The 21,286-nt window shown below is 42.3% G+C and overlaps 2 protein-coding genes and 1 pseudogene across 4 annotated transcripts in view; 2 read left to right on the forward strand and 1 right to left on the reverse strand.

The window, feature by feature from the left end:
• Positions 1 to 21,286, reverse strand: part of fhod3a (formin homology 2 domain containing 3a) — a 70,804-nt gene that overhangs the window by 9,970 nt on the left and 39,548 nt on the right. For 2 of the 3 annotated variants that reach the window (XM_078176005.1, XM_078176004.1), the window contains exons 5-16: positions 20,723 to 20,828; positions 15,189 to 15,283; positions 14,267 to 14,378; positions 14,000 to 14,094; positions 13,576 to 13,719; positions 13,120 to 13,355; positions 10,936 to 11,340; positions 9,990 to 10,049; positions 9,026 to 9,160; positions 7,492 to 7,542; positions 4,433 to 4,650; positions 1,627 to 1,953 (exon numbers count right to left, since the gene is read on the reverse strand). In XM_078176005.1, the coding sequence (XP_078032131.1) occupies positions 1,627 to 1,953; positions 4,433 to 4,650; positions 7,492 to 7,542; positions 9,026 to 9,160; positions 9,990 to 10,049; positions 10,936 to 11,340; positions 13,120 to 13,355; positions 13,576 to 13,719; positions 14,000 to 14,094; positions 14,267 to 14,378; positions 15,189 to 15,283; positions 20,723 to 20,828 (1,984 nt within the window). The remainder of the gene's footprint in view (positions 1 to 1,626; positions 1,954 to 4,432; positions 4,651 to 7,491; positions 7,543 to 9,025; positions 9,161 to 9,989; positions 10,050 to 10,935; positions 11,341 to 13,119; positions 13,356 to 13,575; positions 13,720 to 13,999; positions 14,095 to 14,266; positions 14,379 to 15,188; positions 15,284 to 20,722; positions 20,829 to 21,286) is intronic. The other variant, XM_078176006.1, reaches the window with a different exon arrangement.
• Positions 15,897 to 17,948, forward strand: LOC144467392 (uncharacterized; annotated as a pseudogene).
• LOC144467391 (uncharacterized) lies at positions 18,088 to 19,966 on the forward strand. Its single transcript, XM_078175908.1, has 2 exons — positions 18,088 to 19,181; positions 19,792 to 19,966. The coding sequence occupies exons 1-2, from the start codon at positions 18,425 to 18,427 to the stop codon at positions 19,839 to 19,841; spliced, it is 807 nt and encodes a 268-aa protein (XP_078032034.1). The 5' UTR covers positions 18,088 to 18,424; the 3' UTR covers positions 19,842 to 19,966.

The raw sequence follows: 21,286 nt of genomic DNA on the forward strand, positions 1-21,286 counted from the left end.
GAGTGATTAGATGGATGGGGGAGTGTGTGTGTGTAAAGCCTAGTTCACATTACACTATTTTCACCGCGATTTTGACGTCGCAGAGGATCTTGAGAGCCACCTTGGGTCGGAGGTGAGTCGGCAGATAGTCTGCCACGACGAGTCCTCATGTGTGAACAAGCCTACGAGCAAGTCGCCCCCTTGTCTGTGACTGGGACTGGATATCTGGCATGCTAGAATACTGGAGAAGTCTGATACGACTGACAAAGAGCAACAGCCAATGAGAGATGGGATACGTCCCACGTCAGCACGCAGGAAGACGGAAGAAATGTGAGGAGGACAAGCCACAGGGTTGCCACTTACAAGGTCCGCTTATTAGCCGCGACTTTTGGTGTGTTTCTAAAGTGGAGTTGCTTATTTGGGCTTGCTCTCTAAACGTCACCTTTCTCTCTATATATCCGTCTAATAAGTTATTTAAACGCATGATAGTCGCTTCTTTTGGGCTTGTTTCCATAGCCCTGGTTGCTTGTTTCTCCCCCAAGATCTGGCAACACTGACAAGCCGGCAATCAACAACAACAATGGTGGTGGCCACAGGATCACGGGGAGCGCGTTGTGTTTGGACCCAGGATAATAAAGAATATCCATGCCTTTACGATGTGTCATCTCCAAGTTTGGTGACGTCACCACGTTATCTGGGGCTCTGTCGGCGAGGGCCCGGTGGAGAAATCTTGTGGTGTGCACACACAGGTCATAACGCAGTTGGCGAGAGTCCCGCTGACAGAAACACACGTCGCCAGGTATGAACATTCAAAAGATTACGATAGTCTCTGCGACACAAAATCGGGGTGAAAATCGTGTAATGTGAACTAGCCTTAAGTCTCATGCCTGAGTACAATCGATACATCGCCCGCCTCTTAGCAATTTTATCATGTTGTTTGTGGCTCTTGAGGGAGTTTTTTGAAATGAAAAAATGACCGTGACCATGTAATTAGGGAGATCTTGGTTTTGGCTTGACACCTAAAATTTTGACCCTTTTTCTTTCAAAAACTAAAAACACCTCTCTGGGCTGCAGGCAAATGTGCACAAGGGTCGCTTTGAGATGTTTGCATGACTTTTTATTTGTTTATATGTTGTGTGTTTATCTGTTTGTCCCAAAAGGTGGTGAATTAACCTGATCAAATTGCTTGACACACAGGTCACACAACACGTTAGTGAGATTTGGGAGGTGTACTCAGTTCCTGTGCCGACCTCTGCCCATTGTTTTCAGACTACAATAGACTGTCGGTCTTGACTTGAGGGTTTACATCCACTGTTGTCTGCAGCACAACACCCACTCAAACATTGCTCAGTAGCAGTACTGTAGATTAAATATTCCACAGTTTTAACATGGCTATAATTGTGTGAAACAGTTTAAGTTTTGAATGAGGGTGATGCTTTTTATATCGGCAAAAACATGGTCATTTAGTGCCATTAACAAAACCTAATTTTGAATAACGATTAAATAATACATGTCAGAATACAGCTAATAATTTCAATTATTTCAAGAGAATGAAAGCTGAATAAAATCCTTAAAAGCATCTTACTGACTTAAAACTAGATCTTGAAACTTGAATGTTAGTTCACAGTGCAGTGCAAAACTACCCACCATTCTCACTGCTCCCCCTCTCCTCTCTCTCCAGAGTGCTGCTGGCGGAGGAGATGCTGGAGGCCGAGCAGTTGTCCTTCTCATTCACTTCCTCATTCTGTCGCTCTTTGTCGCTCAGGATGCCGCTGTCCTCCTCCGCCTCCTCTTTCTCCTTCTCTGGTTCCTGCTCACACTCTTCTCCTTCCTCTTCCTTTTCTGCTGCTGCTTCCTCCCCTACTTCCTCCTGTACTTCCTCTGGCGCTTCCTCCTCTTTCTGTTCTTCCTCCTCTTCACCAGTGGCCTCTTTTTCCTCTGTTTCTACACTGGCACTGGAGTCATCCGCCTCTCCTGTCACATAAAAAAATCTGTTACTTTCTTCTCTTAAATGGCTGTTTACTTTCTGTAATGAAATACGGTTTCAAACATGTGACATGGCCGGCGTTGATGTCTGCACATGTGACGCCCCTGTATCAACACACATTCACGCACACACTAATAAGAAAAACAAAACACACACCCATACGCTAATGTAAACAATATGGCAGGTACAGAAAGCCAGGTTGTTGCAGGACCAGGATATGAACAGGAAATGAAGAATTAAGTTCCTGTTTATGTCAAAACACACACAAACACGTAACTCAACAGTACAGTCCATGCAGTGATGCAGGCAGGGTTAGAATAACACGACACTGTGAGGCCTCATACACTCTCCTAAGTGAGCTACAGTACCTCAGCTCGTGGCTGCACATGCACTCTGCTCCAAAACAAGGCTTTTTTCTTACACAAGATGTTTTGGCATTACACTTTCAAAAAGGTCTTTCAAAAACCCATTCGACCCTTTCACCCATATCCTCTCTCTGTGTGTTTTTTCTGCCCTCCTACCCCCAATGGTGTTCCCTCCTCTTTCTCAGTATTTTCCACAATCTGTCTCGCCTCCCCTTCTTCTGCTCGGGCCTGCATGCTAATTTAAATGTCAGGCTGCAAACTGAAACAATTTAAGGTTAAGAATGATTGCTTTGTGGCGCACTGTTGGGACTTGAACTGACGACCTTCTGGTTTTAATTGTAAGTCCCCAAAGTGTTAACCAGCAGAATTCAAAGTCATTCAAGTGCTCTGAAATCTTTGACACAGGGTGCGTTTACATGCACACTAATATTTCACTATTACTCTGAATATGACAATATTCCAAATTTAATACAGATCACGTAAAAAGCATATTTTATTTGGGTATTGTGAATAAGGTGAATCAAGCATTTTCCGATAAAGAGATGTGGAGTTTGCCGGTATTCAGATTTTAATAGCATTTTCTTGGGCATGTATACAGTGCGTTTGGAAAATCCGGCTAAGTTGAGGGTTTTACCACAGTTTGCGGCACATGCCATCTTGCCTGTTTACGGTCAGCTCTGTGCGTTGTCATGGATACCCTGTACACAAACCAACTTGCTAACAGTTTGTGAGACTGGGGTAGAGATGCACGCCCAAAAGAAAAGCCCATGTTTGCAGTCGGATTGAGAAACAAACTTACTTTCAAACATTGTGAGAGAATGGGATATAAACAGGGTTTCAGATATGCACAGATATCGCAATGCTGACGTTTTCAAGAAGGTGGATAAAGGAATGAAAGAGGGAGGCTGTGTTTGCACAGCTGAACAAGTCCGACACAGGTGGAAAACTGTTTTAAAAACACAAGCGACAGCCGTTTCACTTTTCCACATTTTAACGTGATAAATGACATGTTGGGGCACAGTAGTCAGAGTATGCACAGCTGCATGTAAACGGGAATATTAGTGGAATATCAGTTTTAATCAGTCACGTAAACAGCTTAGCAGGAATATTGTCTTTTTCGGGATAATGGCAAAAACATGTAAACATAGTCAGACACCACCTTAAAATTATAATCCTCGAGATTTTAAGTCGAAGCCTCCCATTTTTTAAGCTATTAACGTCGCAATAGCTAATCAATATATACATTCATCTATGAGATCTGTACATAGTAACAACAACAAGTAATAATAGTACGAGTAATAACAACAAGAGTTTGTTTGGCTGCACTGTAAACAGATACACCCGTTTCTCTTCTACGAGATTCTTTACAATGTAGCTACTCAAGCAGTGTTTGTAAGTATGACAGTTTAGAACGATAATTACCGTTACCACGGTAACCAAAGATGTCGCTAAACCAACTATGATTATTACTTTATAGGTATACTGTGTGGGATTGTCAGTTACAGTTTGTACACACACTTTGCCAGCGAAAGTGAAAGTAAAAGCCGACATCAGATTCAATCTTGTTTTCGTCCGCTACCTTTTTAAAAAGCCCCAACCATGCCTGAGTGCTGTGGGGGTACATGGACATAAACATCCCGAACACAGAAAATCAGAAGAAAATAAGAATATACAGGTGAAGAGAGGAGATAAATTCTGATAAGTCATAAGTGATGACTGATAGGAATGACTTCTTTATGAGTCTATACATTGTTCTTTAGGAAACTCCTGCATTGTATATCTTTAAGGTTTGTTAAATTCAATGTTTCTGCCACTGTTATGCATAATAAGACCACAAATTGTTTTCTATAACCCCTTTCGTTCATATTAATAGTAGTGGTCATAGTAGTGTTAGTGCAAACAGTACTAAGAGGAGAAACTATTGCAGTTTATCAATCGGTTTACAAGACTATTTTCTATCTACCACATCTCTCCATCTGAGCACTTTGGACTTGTTAATAACTCACATCCCCACAGAGACACCATGTTATTACTCAATACTGCGCATAGCACGTCATTATATAACATCTACTCCATCAAACAGTATTCTCAGTTGTCCTACCAGTCTCAGAGGGTGTGTAAGGGGTGGCGGGGGTCTGGGCTTCAAGGTCAGCCTCTGTGTCCTCCTGGGAGGCGAAGGAGGATGGGGTGCTGCTGCGAGATGACGAGGGCCAGGCCTCCGAAGGCTCAAAGGTCAGGTTGAGGTCGGGGCGAGTCCTTGACACGCGGACGTGCTCCCTTTCGAACTCCTCCGCTGCCAGACGCTCCACGTTCTTATACCTGAGAGAGAGGGAGGAGAGGGAGGATCAGAGGAGGCAAAAATAGACTACAATGCATCTTCTGTCTCGCCTTTCTACGCAGCGCTGCTCTCAGTGGTGGTCTTTGCCAAATTGCCTTAAACTAGTTACCACTTTGCCCATTTACTTGAATTTAGCACAAACTTCCAACTGTCTTTGTTTACCTTAAAAACACTCAGACCTGCCATGCCAATCCTCTACCTCGCCCCATTTATAGGCCACAAAGCAGTCATCACTCATGTCCTGCAGGCAACACTTCCACCATCCTGCTCTCCTCTCCTGTCTAGCCAAATTCTTAGCTATCACAAGCAGTCCAAATATGCAACCAGAGGGAGTTTGGAGAAGAAGAGGCAGTGTTAGGCAGGAGAGTGGAGAGGGAAGGAGAATGACAGGGGAGAAGAATGGGAGAGATGGGGAGAAGTTAATGCTAGTTTGGCTGGTGAAATGCCAAACATCAGAAGTGAATCAGAGTAAACCTGTTCAAGATGTGCCTCGATGAGCTCTCCTCCCTTGTCCTTATCCTGTCTCCTCTTGTCCACCCTCTTCCTCTCTTCCTTCCTCTCTCCCCCTACCAAACTTTACCACTCAACCTGCCAGCCAGGGCAGAGATTTATGGCACTGAGTCAAACCTTTCTCCCCCTCTCTCTCTGTCTCTAACCCCTCCTCTTTCCCACCATACCATGAATGTGTGGAGCTTCTGTTCAGAGTTCATTAGCATCAGGCCACTTCAGAGGACTGGGGAAACCAGATACCAATAAATGTGTGTGTTTGTGTGTTTGTGTGTATGTGCATAGGATTAAGAGTGAATAAAGTTAGTTAGTTTCTTCCTTCAGCCATTATTATTGCAGCAAAAAATATCTATTAAATTGAAAAAAAAAAGCAATTGATTTTTTTTATTCTTAAAATTTAATTTGTATTTGTAACATTAATAATTTAAATAATAAGAAAATCAATACTTGGCATCTGTGTATCGATCCAGTATTGCCACACAAAATATCACAACGCTGTGCTGTATAAATTTTTCCCCTCATCCCTAAATGCCACGAGCTAAAACATCAACATGCTAACACATTTAGCATGTTGATGTTTACCATGTTCACCATCGAAGGCTACATTCAGACTGCGGGAAAAAGTGGCCCAAAATTGGTTTTGGAATATGATCTTTTCAGTTCTCATTTTCATATGTGGTCCTAAATTGGATACCTGATTTTTTTGCAATGGGACCCCACTCTGAACCATTATATCAGAATTCATGCTGCATTTACATCTCTGCATGTCATGCTGTGAGAGTCTTGTGGAGAAGCGCTGATGGATGTCGTTAAAACTAACTCTTGAAATCTGTTTCAGTGAGGCCATTAACATCACAATCCCATCACTCCTGCCTCGGACTCTGCATCCACACATATCCGTGTAGAAGCACAAAAGCCATAATTAAAAATTTGGCTCTTTATCTCCTCATCTTCGTCCTTGTTATCATCTGCTCACAAATTCGCTGGCTTTCACTGCACATCAGCATACAACAGCATGCTTTTATTGTTCTTTTACGCATGTGGGTCAGTTCATGGCTGTGACCAGTCTACACTGGAATATGATATTAGCCACATTTTAAAAAATAATATGAACAGCCAAACATAAAAATTGGGTATGAGCAATATCTTCAAACTGAGCATTAAGGCTTGCAGTGTGATTGTAACCACCCCTGTAGTTTGGGGTGTTGGCATGTGAACATTTGCTAATTAGCACTTTGCAACTAGCAACTAAATAATTAGGAAAACACAGTACAAATGAGGCTGATGGAAATGTTACTTTGCAGGTGCGGTGGCTTTACGAAACCAAAAAAAATGTGCTACATGCTTCAGGAATCCAGTTTCAGTCCAACTCTAGTGTGTCAGCAATCGTTTTTGGACACAGTTGTCCGTCATTACGGCCATTATGTTTCATGCAGGTTACAGTGATGTATGTTGTCAGACAGATACATCGCTCAGGGAGGTGAGCTGAAGGAAAAAAACTCATGTTGTCCTGATAACCATGAAATACACCATGAATACATTAACCTCTCCAGTGAATACATCTCCAACGTGCTCTCTCAGCTGCTTATCTCAACCTCTGTCTGTCTTGTGCTTGTTTCCTCCATCTTTTGTCGAACCAAGCTGCTCTCGGTTTATTCTTCCTTTCGCTCTGACTCTCTGACATTGTGTGTTATTGAATCAGCGGTGCTTTAAATTGAGGGCGAAACAGCTCTGAGCCTACAGGAAAAGCGACAGCACTTGGCACAGTGCATAATGCTATAGTGTAATAGTTTTCAGGTTAAAGGGGTTGGAGAGGGATTCTGAGTCGCTGTATAATATATGGCTGCATCGAGTACGATCAGTCCTGAATCTGATCGTGACCTCACATACCCTCTTGAGTAAACCTCTTGCTTCCAGTGATTCCCATTTGTACACGAACATATATTTATTAGCCTCATGAAAATTCTTTGTGTGTGTGTCTAAACGCACACGTGCTCAAGTAAAACATGTGTCTGTGTACGTGCATGTGCATTCAGCGTGAAAAAGCTTGACAAATCCTGGAATCTGATTTTCTCACAGCATGCAGCCAAAACAATCAGGCCCTTGGCAAAGTGCGGCAGTTAAATACAGCTCCTTAAGAAAAGAGAAAACAGGCAGACAGAGCAAAGAAAATCGGTTCAGTATCCCCCCGACCTTTTTAACCTGAAAACAATTACACTGTTACTGAGCTTCCCAAACCACAGGCTGAAACATATTCCCTGAGGCTTCAGCTGTTTTGTGAGTGTGCGCTGTTTTGATTTAGTGCACACACTTACCTCTCCTCCCGTGCGAGCCTGGCCTCTTCCATTTTATCCACATAGTCGCGGCTGTGAGAAACACAGAGAGAACATTTTGAACTTAATAATAATACTCTGCGCCAGTGTAGTCCTCTGTAGACCTGTCATTGTGAATATGATACGTTTGCACATCATGCACACAAGCAGTTAAGGTATTGGCGTAACCCAAAATCCACGTTTTGTATGGTAAAATCATTGATACTGTCCACTTAGTCTTTTTAAAAGTGTATCAAATACTTTATACTTTCATTTATGCAGGCACGCTTATTCTTTTCTTTATTAATTGTTGTTGAGTTTTATTTATTCCCTGCTTTAAAAGATAATATTATTTATTCTATAATAATCTATTAACATCCATCCATCCATTTTTATCTGCTTATCCGGGGTCGGGTTGCGGGGGCAGCAGGCTGAGCAAAATACTTCATATATCCCTCTCCCAAGCAACACTTTCCAGCTCTCCCTGAGGAATCCCGATGTGTTCCCAGGCCAGATGCGATATATAATCCCCTCAGCGTGCTCTAGGTCTGCCCCGGGGCCTCCTACCAGTTGGACACACGCGGAACACTTCTAACGGAAGGCACCCAGGAGGCATCTTAATCAGATACCCGAATCATGTCAACTGGCCACTTTCTTTTTGAAGGAGCAGCGACTCTACTCCGAGCCTCCTCTGAATGTCCGAGTTCCTTCACTCGTTCATTACCCAAAGCTCACGACCACAAGTGAGGGTTTGGTTATGTGAGGTAGATGGATTGGTAAATCGAAAGCTTTGCATTCCAGCTCAGGTTCCTCTTCACCCTGATGGCGCCCGCAAACCACCTATTCATCTCACACTCCATTTTACTTTCACTTGTTAATCAGACCTTGAGATACCTGAACTCCTTTGCTTGGGACAGTAACTCTCTTCCAACCCATCAATATCTACATTATATTAGTATTTATATTGTACTGTATATCTTTCACACTGTATGGTCACTGTCTGTGGCTGCAACACTCAAAATACTTAAAGTAAACACTCTTGAGTTCGATGAAAATATCGATAGCACACTCATTTTTGCTACAGCCAACCGCCTGCTCACTAATTAACATGTCTCGATTGTTTAGTCTGTACAAATATTGAGGTGTAAAAACGATAAGTTGTGGTTTTACGGAGGGTTACTTGCAGGACTATTTCTTGGCCGAGTGCAGTGACTTTCTTGCCTTGCAGCCTCACAGTGACAACAACACTTGAGAACCATCGACTAGCGGACGATTAGGAGAGGGGGATCTCATGAAAGCCAATTTTGAGTTGCAATAAGGAAATTGTTCCAGAGCTTTTGGAGCCCTTTTGACCCATATTTTTTGGCCTCTATTGTTTCAGTTATTATTGAATTAATCTCTCTCTTGTGAGTCTCAAATATTTGCGGAGGTATAACACTAAACTGTTGGACTAAACCTTCAGATTAGTTACATTTTTTTTAAATCTATACTCTCAGTTTGAACTGCAAAAGACTAGACAAGCCCAGCAATGCTTCACCTGTGTTTGTTCCTCTCCTCTCTCTCTATCCTCTGCAGTCTCTCCTCTCTCTCCACGCGGCGGCGCTCTCGCTCAGCCGCCAGAGATTCCTGATGTTGTCGGTACGAGGACGACAGAAGACCTCCCAAAGCAGGCCTGAAGGAAAGAGATAGCAAAGAAAACAAAAAGACAGACTGAACCTCAAATATACTTTTTCTGTGTCACATTTAAATTCCATGCCTGAAGCTTTGAGGAATGCCTCTACACCTCGTCAGTACGGACCTGCAGCTTGTGGTCTGAAATGTTCTTTTTCTCTCTGCTTTTGTTCTGCCTACTGTGTTTTTGGCACAAAGGCAACATTCATACGTTGCCACATGGATAATTGCAATCAGATGCAAAAAAAAGGCAAATTGCACTCAGCTGCAAAACGTCACGAGCATGTTTGTGCTGTAATATCATTAGCACAGTATCTTTTGTGAACTGTGCCGGGGCAGAGAGACGGGGCAGATAGTGACAGAGGAATACTTTACTTCACTACAATGTGACAATCAACATTTCCTCCAAGAGCAATGTACAAAAGATTTAAATGACGCTCTTGCTGCACCACTTTGATGCAACATGATAGTTCAAGCAGCTAAATCTGTTCATGAACATAACACAAAACATGCTCCTTGCATACACAGAGCTTCTATATGTGTGTCAGTGTGTATGTGAAGCACCATAAATTATGTTTTAATGACTTTATTCTCCATGGAGGTAATAGGAGCCACTTAGTAACTGGGGAACCAGAGAGCTGAGATCACATTCACATCAATATGTCATCACCATAAATGCAACACATGGCTGCACACAGTCACACATGTGAGTGTGTGTTTGATTCTGCAAACACACATGAATGTGAACTTGTATGCGAACATGTTTGCAGTACACGAGTGTGTATTTTAAGGATGTCATGTGCAGGCACATGCCAGTGGAGTCCTCTCACCTGGAGCTGGTGGGCGTACTCGGGCTGCTGAGAGACGAGTAGGAACTGAGACCTCCATTCCTGGGTGAGAGAAGGGGTGAGAAAATGGGTGACAGTGAGTGACCTCTCCAGTCAAGCAGTTACACGACACCAAACTGACTTGTGCAGAGCTGGTGGCGAGGAACGAATGTGACACCTTGTTACATAACAGGAATGCTGCTGGTGCAACACCAGAGTGACCCTAATTTGTAATGGCTGTGGTGTTTATTCCCATGTTTCTGGAAAATTCCAGACAAGGTGTTCCGCCTCACTTAGAGTCTCCTTTGAATCTGTAAAAGACCCTTTACTAAAATATATTTATCTTAACAAGTCGTTCAGCAGGCAACAATATTATTTTTTAAGCTAACAGTAAGTTAGCTAAGCAAACAGGGCTGTAAGTCTTAGCATCTGAATATAGGGTTATCATAACAGGCTATATATGGATCCTATCCATCGAGAAGAAAATCTTACACATCAACACAGTGAATGGGGAAAGTAAAGTTGAGAAAAATCCACTGAAATAATCAAACTCAGAAGCAAAGAAAGAGACTACACAGATATACAGGCACTGTACTTGTTCTTGAAAAGAAGGGAAATGCTGTGGCATTGGGAAACAGGGGGTTGCAAACAAGTGCTGATTATCCAAGGATTGACAGAACTAAGAAAAGAGATGTGAAGCAACAAAAGGTGATAATAAGAAACTGACATGCTGAAGGTGAGAGGCTGTGCAGTCGAAGAAGAGAAAAGAACTGGTGACGAGGGGAGGTGATGAATAACAAAAGTGGTGCAAAGAGATTCAAGATGGTGCAAGGATAAAAGCCAGAAAGTTGGAATTGAAAAAGGAAAAAGCGGAACGCCGAAGAGGTGCAAGGAAAGCTTTCTGTGCTTCTTGAACTCGTGGGAGATTGAGCTCTGCTGTCCGTCTGACCTGGGAGACGTTGTTTTGGGTGACTCCTCGTTGGGTGGAGCTGGGGGTGATGGCTCCTCATCGAGGTCGTAGGAGAAGAGGTGGAAGGGGGAGTGGGGCAGGTAGGGCAGGTGTTCCGGGGAGGGACGGGTGCTGCCCCGTGATGGCGGGCTGACCTCCTTGGTGGCTGGGACTGTGATGATGGACCTCTTCCTGGCCAGCAGGGTGGCCAGAAGGGAAGGCTGGGCCGGGGGGCTGAGAGGGGAGGAGACGGGAGGAGAGATGGTGGGGGTAGAGGGGGAGTGGAGGGTGGGTGCCGGAGGTGGTTCAGTCCAATTCCTCTGCTCCTCCTCTTTTATATTCTCCTTTCTGGAAGTGATGGTGATGGACTGGACGGTTGTTCGGTTAACTATGGATGGAAGATGTCTAGGAAGAGAGGAATGGATTGAGAGGAATAAATGGATGCAACCCGGCAAAAGAAAGAGAAGTAGTACCATATGTACCCCACCAGAGACTTAACCAAGTACAAAGGCCACACGTAGATCACACCAACCAGATATACAACCAAAAAGCTTTGCTGCTTTATATATATTAACCCTCTACATTTCCATGTTACCACCATGTCCTAAAATACCTGAGGGTGGTCAGATTAGACACTGTATCAGCCCCCTCCTGCTCATCCGAATCAGACTCAGTCACTGGAGTCTCCTCTTCTTCCTCCTCCTCCTCCTCCTCCTCCTCCTCCTCCTCCATCCCATCCTCACATTCCTCCTCTCTGTGGAGGCAGAGGGGGGATGAATAGATGGATGGGTGGAACATTTAAGGGGAGGACCGAGGGAGAGATGATGTGATACATGAGAAAAGCATGCAAATAGAAAATCACCACACTTTTGAAGAAATGAAGAGATGGAGAGGGGAGAGATGGAGGGTTAGATGAGATCAAATGACACAAACATTTATGACGCTCAAAGACAACAAACGAGGACATGACATCTATGAGACTGAGATAAAGTGATAGAAAAACAAAAGAATTTAGACTCAAAAATGAAATGGGAAAGGGGGGGATGAATGTTTCCCATTCACTCCATGCCTTCTGAGGTTTTACATGCACAAGTAGACGAAACACGATGAAAAGGAAGCGAGGGAGGAATGCTAGGAGGAGAATAAGCTGTGGCTGAAGGACTGACTTGAGCTCAGTGTCACCAAACAGCTTTGTCTAGTGAAACCAGATGAGCCTTGTTGCAGTCGAGTCGGCGTGTGGTGCCAGGTGTTGTTCCACAAGAGCAGAGCCATGTGTGTGTAACGAATGGGGCGGGCAATAAAAGCTATGTTTGTTTTTCTATGTGTGCATGTATAATATGAAGCAGTCTCTGACATAACACATTTTACCCATCACTTCATTCAGTAAACCATTTGCAAGTGGATTTACACACAATCATGTCCATTTTCACTCCATTTTTAAGATACAAATGTGTGCTCGTATGCACACTCTTACACACAACCAGCAGTTTAATACTAGTGGAAGCATGGGGCATAATCTGCTTTAGTCACGTTACACGCTGACAGGATAAAGAGATGAAGGGAGGAGGATACAGAGAGGAAAGATTTACCTTGGGTAAACAGCTACAGCCGGCTCCAAATTCCCCTTTCTGTGCATACACACACAGCACTGAAATAAGCCTGTGCTGGTTTAATAATGTGTAAGCTCGTATTAGAATTACAAACCCTGAAGGCCTGTGCAGCTGCTGAGAACTTTTTTTTTTCTTTTATTGGAGCACAAGTCCACACCAGTGTTTCATTGCAGAATAAAAAACCCACTCAGAGTGCTTTATGTGACAGGAGACACACTAGGAGCTGTTACAGCATGTAGGTGAGGGGCAGTGGTAGGAAAAAAAAAGGCAAAAGGCCACAGAGGTCAGCAGCTGGCCTTTTTGGAGGAGACCTTTGAACTTACATGGATGGAAGGACACCTGACAGTGCTCTGGAGCAGAAAGTGTTGGTACAAGACAGTCAGAACTTCTTTCTAGGGCTCTGTTAACACATGTAGGGCCCTATGATTTCTACAATGCCGGTATCGTGTAATTCGGAATATGGAATAAACTGTAAACCTCATACCTACAGAAAATCAACCCCTTTATGACACTCTTTCAGTCACCCTGTACTGTCAGTTCATTTTGACACTACTTCATCTGCCCCTTCACTCACCTCTCGCTCATGTCCTCAGCTCTCTGTCCATTGAAAGGCTGGAAGCCAGCTCTTTGTGGGGACACAGGGCTGCAGGGAGAGGCGTGACCGGATCGCCCAAGAGAGGCCCTGCGGCTCCGCCTTCTCTCCAGGCCACGCTTTTTGTCCCCACCTCCTAGGCTGACTCGTCGGCGGTCCCGGCGTCCCATTGGTGGAGGCTGGCTGTCATCGTCGCCGTCTTCATGCCGTAGGGTCATCTGGGGGGAAAATTGATTAGGTGTGAAGTGTGTGTGGAGCGGGGAGGGTGACAGGTGCTTCTCACTGAGAATTTTAGCATTAAGCAAATGCACTAAAAATACTGTCAGGAGTCATATTCGTTGGACGTGAGCAGCACTTACTAGCTGATGTCAGATCTATAATAAATCAGTTTGCAATATTTTCCTGTGATGTGTTCCTATGACTTTGTGCGTCTCAAACCTCATAGATGTTGAGCTGCTCGACCAAGTCCAGATCGGTGCCTTTCCGGCCCAGATGTCTTTGGGACACTGTCTCCATGCCCTGTTCCTCCAGACCATCCACCATATCGTAAAACGAGTCCTGATCAGGCAGCGCTGCAAGTGTCTGCAAAATGAAAGGGAGACCAAGAAGTTATCAAGGTGTAACTGAAGTTTATCTTAAACATGTTGGTAGCTAAATTCCACAACACTGTAATATTGCATACTAAGTCATCTCATTTTGGTTGGGTCAGAAAATCCCTGAACAAGCACCACTAAAACTTGTGTGACCCGAGACACCTGCTCAAAAATGTGGGACATCTTGTGCATAACTGAAGATTTTAATAACAAAACACTTAAAATAACCATATAAACATTTGGTACAAAGACATCACAAACATGCACACCTTATTGATGAGTGTCATGGCATAGACTAACAGCTCCGTGTCCACTCCATCCTTCTCATGCAAGATCTCCATCGTATTGGACCACGGCTTGCATCCTGGAAACCAGTCCATTACAAAGAAAAACATGAAGTCTCTCTCTGCCCAACCACCCCTCCCTTTAACTCAACCTGGGCAACAAACCAAACAATTGCAGTTAATAGCGCAGGAATAGAAAGATAAATGAGAACAAGTTCCTCAGCAGCTGGTGGCATGTTGACTTATTTATACCTCTCTTGGCGTCCACGGAGGTGATGGCATCTATCAGCAGTGGGGCGTTGGACTCGGAGTACTCCACAAACACCAACAACAGCTTCAGAGTTGTTTTCACCACCAGTCGGAACTAGAGGGGGGGGCACGACATAAGAAACTCACACAGAGACAAGAAACAATGTACGTAATGGATATAACATGGTCATGTGATCACCATTTTTGAGATCTGTTGAGATCGGTTATTTTTCCACTGTGCTTACATCATGATAGTATATTGTATTAAATCCTCAACTTTGTTTAGGTGTGTCTAGACCAATTCATTTTATTTAAATTTACATGATAAAGATGTAGCAGTACTTGTGGCCAGGAAATACATAGTCAGTCACTCCAAGCACTTCTAGTTGAAAATCTCTGGACTTTTCAGAAAGGTGCCAGTGACATCACTGCTGCTCCTTTAGCTACGCTACTGTCTAACCACCACAACAAAGACAGGAAATCCCATTTGGGGGAGCAGGAACCGAATTTTGTCTTGTCACTGATCGCGGTGTAGTCAACTCACTGTAAATGAAGTGCCACCTAGCCACCTAAATAATGCCAGTGTAAAGATACTGTTGCCATAGAATTTGTCACAAGATTTTTCCAAAATTATCCAAAGGATAGAAACAACGCAATGTTGGGCTTCAGTCACAGGAATCAAGACTTGTACTTCAAGTGCAAAGCAGAAGTGTACCTTCAAAAATTATGAAAGTACCACAAAACCATAAAGACACCACCCTCAGGTCAGGACACAGACTACAATCAGTAGCAGATGTGTTTGTGTGTTTCTGGGTATGGCAGCTAAAAATAATGCTCACAAAATGAATGAATGGCCAGTTTAGAGCTGATGACAGTGTGTGTGGACACTGAGGTTGTTTTTTTCGGTACGTATGCTCGCCTATACCTTTGAACCAACAAGCGTGTACAGCCACTGGATCGTCTCAGCGTGCCCGATGACACCGTTCATCCCGTCTACGTACAGCATGATCTGCCCCAGTGCTGAGAAAGGGAGAGAAGAAAGAAACAGAAAGTTAGAGAGACGGGACAAATATAGACGGATGATTCATCTTTTGTTGCAACCAAACCAAGCACACCCGATAGCAACTGTGTGCAGCACATGGGTCCATCTACAGTAGCTATAAATAACAGGGAAAGCCATCAGGGGATATAGTTTCCTTCCTTATGCTTTGGGTCTTTATGAAAGCACCTAAAAGTTTTTATTGGAGGAGAATTGATAAGAGAGGCGTGTTAATCATGTTTCTGCGTGATAGCTGCTATGTTTCATTGAATTGGACATAAATCGGACATCCTGTGGGTAAAAAAATCCAGTTGACTCTGTGTTTTTTTCTGGAGTAACAGTGTATTAAATATAAAAGCATTAATTCTGATAATAAACCTGTATCACCATAGATACATGGATACTTTATTCCTTTTTAGAGGAAAGCAGCTGCTTCTGTGTTCTAGTTCGTCCCTGCTGTTGCTGCATGTCAAAGCACAGGATGGATTGTATTACACCCCAACTTTCAGAATGAAAGTGAAAGAGATATCTCTATATAAGTTCTTGTGACAAGTGAACAGAGCTTACACAGCTTTGCCGTCATCCTCCTCGACCATGTATTTGGACTCAAATTTGAAAGTTGAAGTTTTGTCTTCAATTCTTGGACAAATCGTTAAACCCTATGGCAAGAAAGGATGTCTGACAACAGAAAATATTTTGTCTGTTGATGACTTTCATCTCTACACCATCACTGGGAAACGACAGGCTTATGTGACTGAACTTTTCATCGATGAGAAAGATTTCTTTGACCAAAGGACTTCACCAATCTCTCTGACTCCTCTGAGTGTCTGAGAGGTGATGAGCCTTATGAGCGCCTAAAGGTTGGTACCGCATGGCCTTGAACGTTGGAGGTAAATATCCAGATGGAGACACCTTAGCTGGAGCCAAAGGCATCATCAGAACTCACTACAAAGCAGGCAGTGGAGCTATGTATAAAAGAGGAATCTACTCAACACCAGACATACATGTTGCTGAGAGAGAGGACTTTGCCAAAACCTTCACATCTAAGACGACGGGGAAAAGTTACAAAGTGATCCTGCAAAATCAAATCAATCCTGTTAAGAGAGAGATTTGCCAAAGATCTGACTACTGGCTCATTCCTGTTCACAAAGGAGTGTCTCCTGGGGAGGAGAAACACATAGTGGAGAGGTCTATTCGACCTTATGGCATCCTGATTAAAGAAATAAGTGACAACGACGATAGCAGCAAGCAAAATAAGGGTACCATTTGCCACAAACTAAAGAAGTTGCTACTTTCTCAGGCTCTGGGATGCCCTCACCACGGAGTATGCTCATCCACTTCATCATGAAATATTGTTTATTTTATTTTGTTGTATTTTTTGTGTAGCATCAAAGGGAATACAACTGCATTTCGTTGGGTGACCCTGTGTTTTATAATAGCAAAAATATTATCCCGTGAACCTTGATGATAGCAATGATGTTAGTACAGTGATGTGACGTTCGCGAACAAGCAGACTCTTTGAACTGGCTCTTTGAAGTGAACGAGTGAGTGGCTGCACTGTCTTTCTCCCTCACAAACTAGTGTCTCTCAACTTGTTCTGGATCAAATAATCTGAAATTAATGGATACAGAGTAAATTAAAGCAAAAAGCAAATAAATTAGGAACTGGCTCATTCACTCTAAAGAGCCGGTTCACTCGTTCACTTCAAAGAGCCGGTTCAAAGACTCTGCTCGTTCGCGTATGTCACATCACTAGTTCAAACACTGTTTAAGTAGAGCCAGAGCAAGGGTCTACTTTCTGCTGCTCAAGAGCCTTTGAAGAGATTTATTTTAGGCTTTACGATCCAACATTTACATTGACTTTCAAACCATCACCACCACCAGTATAAACCACTGAACAAAGAGCTGTGTCCAATATTCTTGGGATGGACGATCAACACCACAAACACGTTACTTAGAGTGGGAAATTTGTCTTGGGCCCTACACCTGTATTGCAGCCATAGAAATGCAACGTACAATATAGTACATAGACAAATCATTATTACACCCAACATAGAGATAGGAAACACAAAAAGATAAATAAATCAATAACATCATCTGCTAAAATCACCTCTATAAAAATGCAAATCAGCAAATCGTCATAATCCAATGCCAGATCTGACTTTATCTGCCATTGTTTAAAAGCTTTAAAGACAGAGGCATGAAAGAATTTTTAAATCTGTCTGCAACAAGGGCAGCAGCTCGTACTCCGTATGCAGAACATGAGAGGATCTTATTGGCTTGACTTAGAGTAGCCTGGTTGAAAATAGACGGCAAGGAAATGCTCTTAAACACCTATTATTGGGAAAAGAAGAAATTGTAAAAAATCTGCACAGTGATGAAGATGATCAAACTGAGTACTTGACTGTTAATTTCTTTGTGAATAACAATTAAAAATATTTAATTTTTACTTTAATATTTTTCAGAAAATAAATAGTGATTAGGAAAATGAATATTTGATAATTTATTGTATCAGTGCTCTGAATCTTTTAACTCCACAGTAACTTGGTTTTCACTGAAATTCACTCCAGGTTTTCTGTTACACCTGAAAAACATGTTTATTACTTTTTCATCCAACCCAGTATATGAATAAAGAGTTGTGAATGTATATTCCCTTCAGTGTTTCATTAGTACTGGGGTGTTAGAGTCTCTGTAGGAAATCCCCCTGAGATTTCAAAACTGTTTAACTGACACAGACCACTGAAGCGTGCCACTGTGAAACTGCACAAATAACAAAAGTCATATAATACTAGTCCTTAAGTTGATATGGAAGTAGTTTTCTTTTCAAGCCCCAATTGTGGTGTTTTCCACACAGACAGAGTTTTAGTTAGTTTTATATGTACAGTAGTTGAGGTGATTTCCTCTCACTGAATGAGCTTTGAACTCAGTATTTAAATCTTTGCAGTGCCACTCTCCCCCTGATTCATAACCAAGTTTCCTGTGTTGATGGTAGACACATTTTGAAAGAGAAAGAATCGTCTTCTTTAAGTGTGGTACATATTAACGTGTACGTGACAAGAGCTCTGCTCACACACGCCAGAACAAGAGAAGGAAACAACAGCTTTGCTATCATCCTCCTCGACCATGTATTTGGACTCAAATTTGAGAGCTGAAGTTTTGTCTTCAATTCTTGGACAAATCGTTAAACCCTATGACAAGAAAGGATGTCTGACAACAGAAAATATTTTGTCTGTTGATGACTTTCATCTCTACACCATCACTGGGAAACGACAGGCTTATGTGACTGAACGTTTCATTGATGAGAAAAATTTCTTTGACCCAAGTTATGACTTCGACTTCACCAATTTCTCTGACTCTGAGTGCCTGAGAGGTGATGAGCCTTATAAGCGCCCAAAAGGTTGGTACCGCATGGCCTTGAAGGTAAAAGGTAAATATCCAGATGGAGACACCTGGTTGGGCACAGGTGGATGGAGGAGTCACTCTGTACCTGGAGAATGGCCTGTTTCCTACCATGGAACAACCTTAGGTGGAGCCAAAGGCATCATCACCGCTCACTACAAAGCAGGCAGTAGAGCTACGTATGGAAGAGGAATCTACTCAACACCAGACATACATGTTGCTGAGGAAGAGCGCTATGCCCAAACCTTCAAATCGAAGATGACGGGGAAAAGTTACAAAGTGATCCTGCAAAATCGAATCAATCCTGTTAAGAGAGAGATTTGCCGACAATTTAACTACTGGCTCATTCCTGTTCACAAAAGAGTGTCTGCTGAGGAGGAGAAACAGATAGCAGAGAGCTCGATTCGACCTTATGGCATCCTGATTAAGGAAATAAGTGACAACAATGAAAGCAATCACAATGGAACTGGATCACTTAAAGGTAAATTAAAGGGATTCTTTACTTGGTCTATTCTGCAGTTTAAACACTTTTTAAACAAATCCAGAGCAAGTGTCTAATTGTCTGTTGCTCAAAGGCTCTTCAAGAGCTTTGTTCAGATTTATTGAATTTATTAGACAATTTCAGTATAGAATAAAAACACCAGCTCAGCCAAGGCCGTGACTAGTTTCCTGTGTCTGTTATCATACTGTCTTCTTGATGTACAATTTACATTGACTTTCAATCTACTGTATAAACCAATTAACAAAGCTGTGTCCAAATTTGTTGTGATGGAGAATCAACAACACTGACAAATTCCAATAGAAGACTGTTTCAATTGCACAGTGATAGCTTTACTGAGTAATGCAGACATTACTTTAAAGGCCTGAAAACTTTTTTTTGTCAATACGAGTCGTACGTCATCATTACTCTGTTAAAACTACAAAGAAAATTTTGTCATTTTACACAAGATTGCTGTATTTGAAGTGGCTGGGCGGGGCTGGTTGATGATAAAGATGATGATTAGCTGATGATTAACTGAGTTTGTGATTGTTAATCTCTTTGTAAATAATAACTAAAGATGTTTTGTTTCCTAACTTTTACTTGGGCACAGACAGATGGAGGAGTCGCTCTATATCTGGAAGGTGGCCTGTGCCCTACTGAGGGACAAGCTTCGGTGGAGCAAACAGGAAAATCTTTATCTGGTGATTTATTGTACCAGTGCTCTGATGATTGTAACAATTTTTAAAAATATATATATATATAAATAAAGAGTTATCAATCTCTTATCTATCATCTCTTCCCTTAAATGTTTTATTGGTACTGTGGCGTTGGGGGTTTCCTGTTTAACCTCTGACTGACACAGACCACAGAGGTGTCTTGTGAAACTGTGCTAACTGCACAAAACAAAAATGACCATAGTCATATAATACAAATAGCTTGATAAGATTTAGGTACAGAAAATGGATTTCTCTTTTTATAAGGAAGTCTGATTAAAAACACAGATTAAGAAAACACATCTTGAGTCCTTATGATAGTCAGAGATCAAAGTAAAGCAGAAAATAAAGTTGATATGGAAATACTTTTCTTTTCTAGCCTCAGTTGTAGTGTTTTCCACACAGACAGAAGTATGTTGTTAGTTTTATATGTATAGTAGTTGAGATGATTTCCTCTCATTGAATGAGCTTTGAGCTCAGTATCTATAAAAGCAACCTTTACAGTTTTTACAATTCCCTTCTTAGTTTATGACCTAGTTACTAAATGCTGTTATATGCTATTTCATTTACATTTTCCAGATTAAAATCATTAAACAACATTTGGAGAATCAGACGGGACTGTAGAAAAAGTTTCTGCTGCATCTGTTGCACAATGCACACAAAGCATTTTTTCTTTTTAAACATGTAGACCTACTGCAGCAGCCTGGTCTTCTTGCATTTTTCCCCTTGACCTTAGCAATCTGTTAAATATATTTCACAGTAATGTCAGTGCTCATTCTTGCAACACTGTGTCTAATTATGTAGATTAGAGAATGAACGAAATGATACCTCTTAATATGTAGTTCTGGTAGTTCTGGTCAGCCTCTGCTCCCACCTTGATGAGACACGTCAGACCTTCAGCCATCACAAACTCATGGACCAGATCTTTGTCATCCTGAAATAAGACAGAGAGAGGAATGGAGCATACAATAGTTTATACAGTGTAGACTGGCTGCACACACACATTGCATTCTCTTTTGTTACCACATGGTGTCAGTAATGTGCAGGATTAGGACCAAATCTGACAGTACATAAACTGTCAATCCCCCCACTGGATCAGGGCAGCTGACACACACACACACACACACCCACACACACACACACACACTACAAAAACCATGATGTTGTTTGTGATTTTGTTGCTTTTGATAGATCACCTCTTATCTGAAAAACTTAAAGGAAGCTGTCTGACCAAACACAAAGCACCGCTAAACTAATGTTGCATTCAGGTGCACTGTCAAAGCTCTGACGTCTCATTTGCACTTAGTCAATGCTTTTCTGTAAAAAATGAGCATGGAACTTGTAATTTTTGTAGAAACCAGTCAGTACAAAGCTCTATGCAGCAGCAGAAGA

Source organism: Epinephelus lanceolatus, chromosome 16 (genome assembly GCF_041903045.1).
Source record: "Epinephelus lanceolatus isolate andai-2023 chromosome 16, ASM4190304v1, whole genome shotgun sequence".
Lineage (NCBI taxonomy): Eukaryota > Metazoa > Chordata > Actinopteri > Perciformes > Serranidae > Epinephelus > Epinephelus lanceolatus.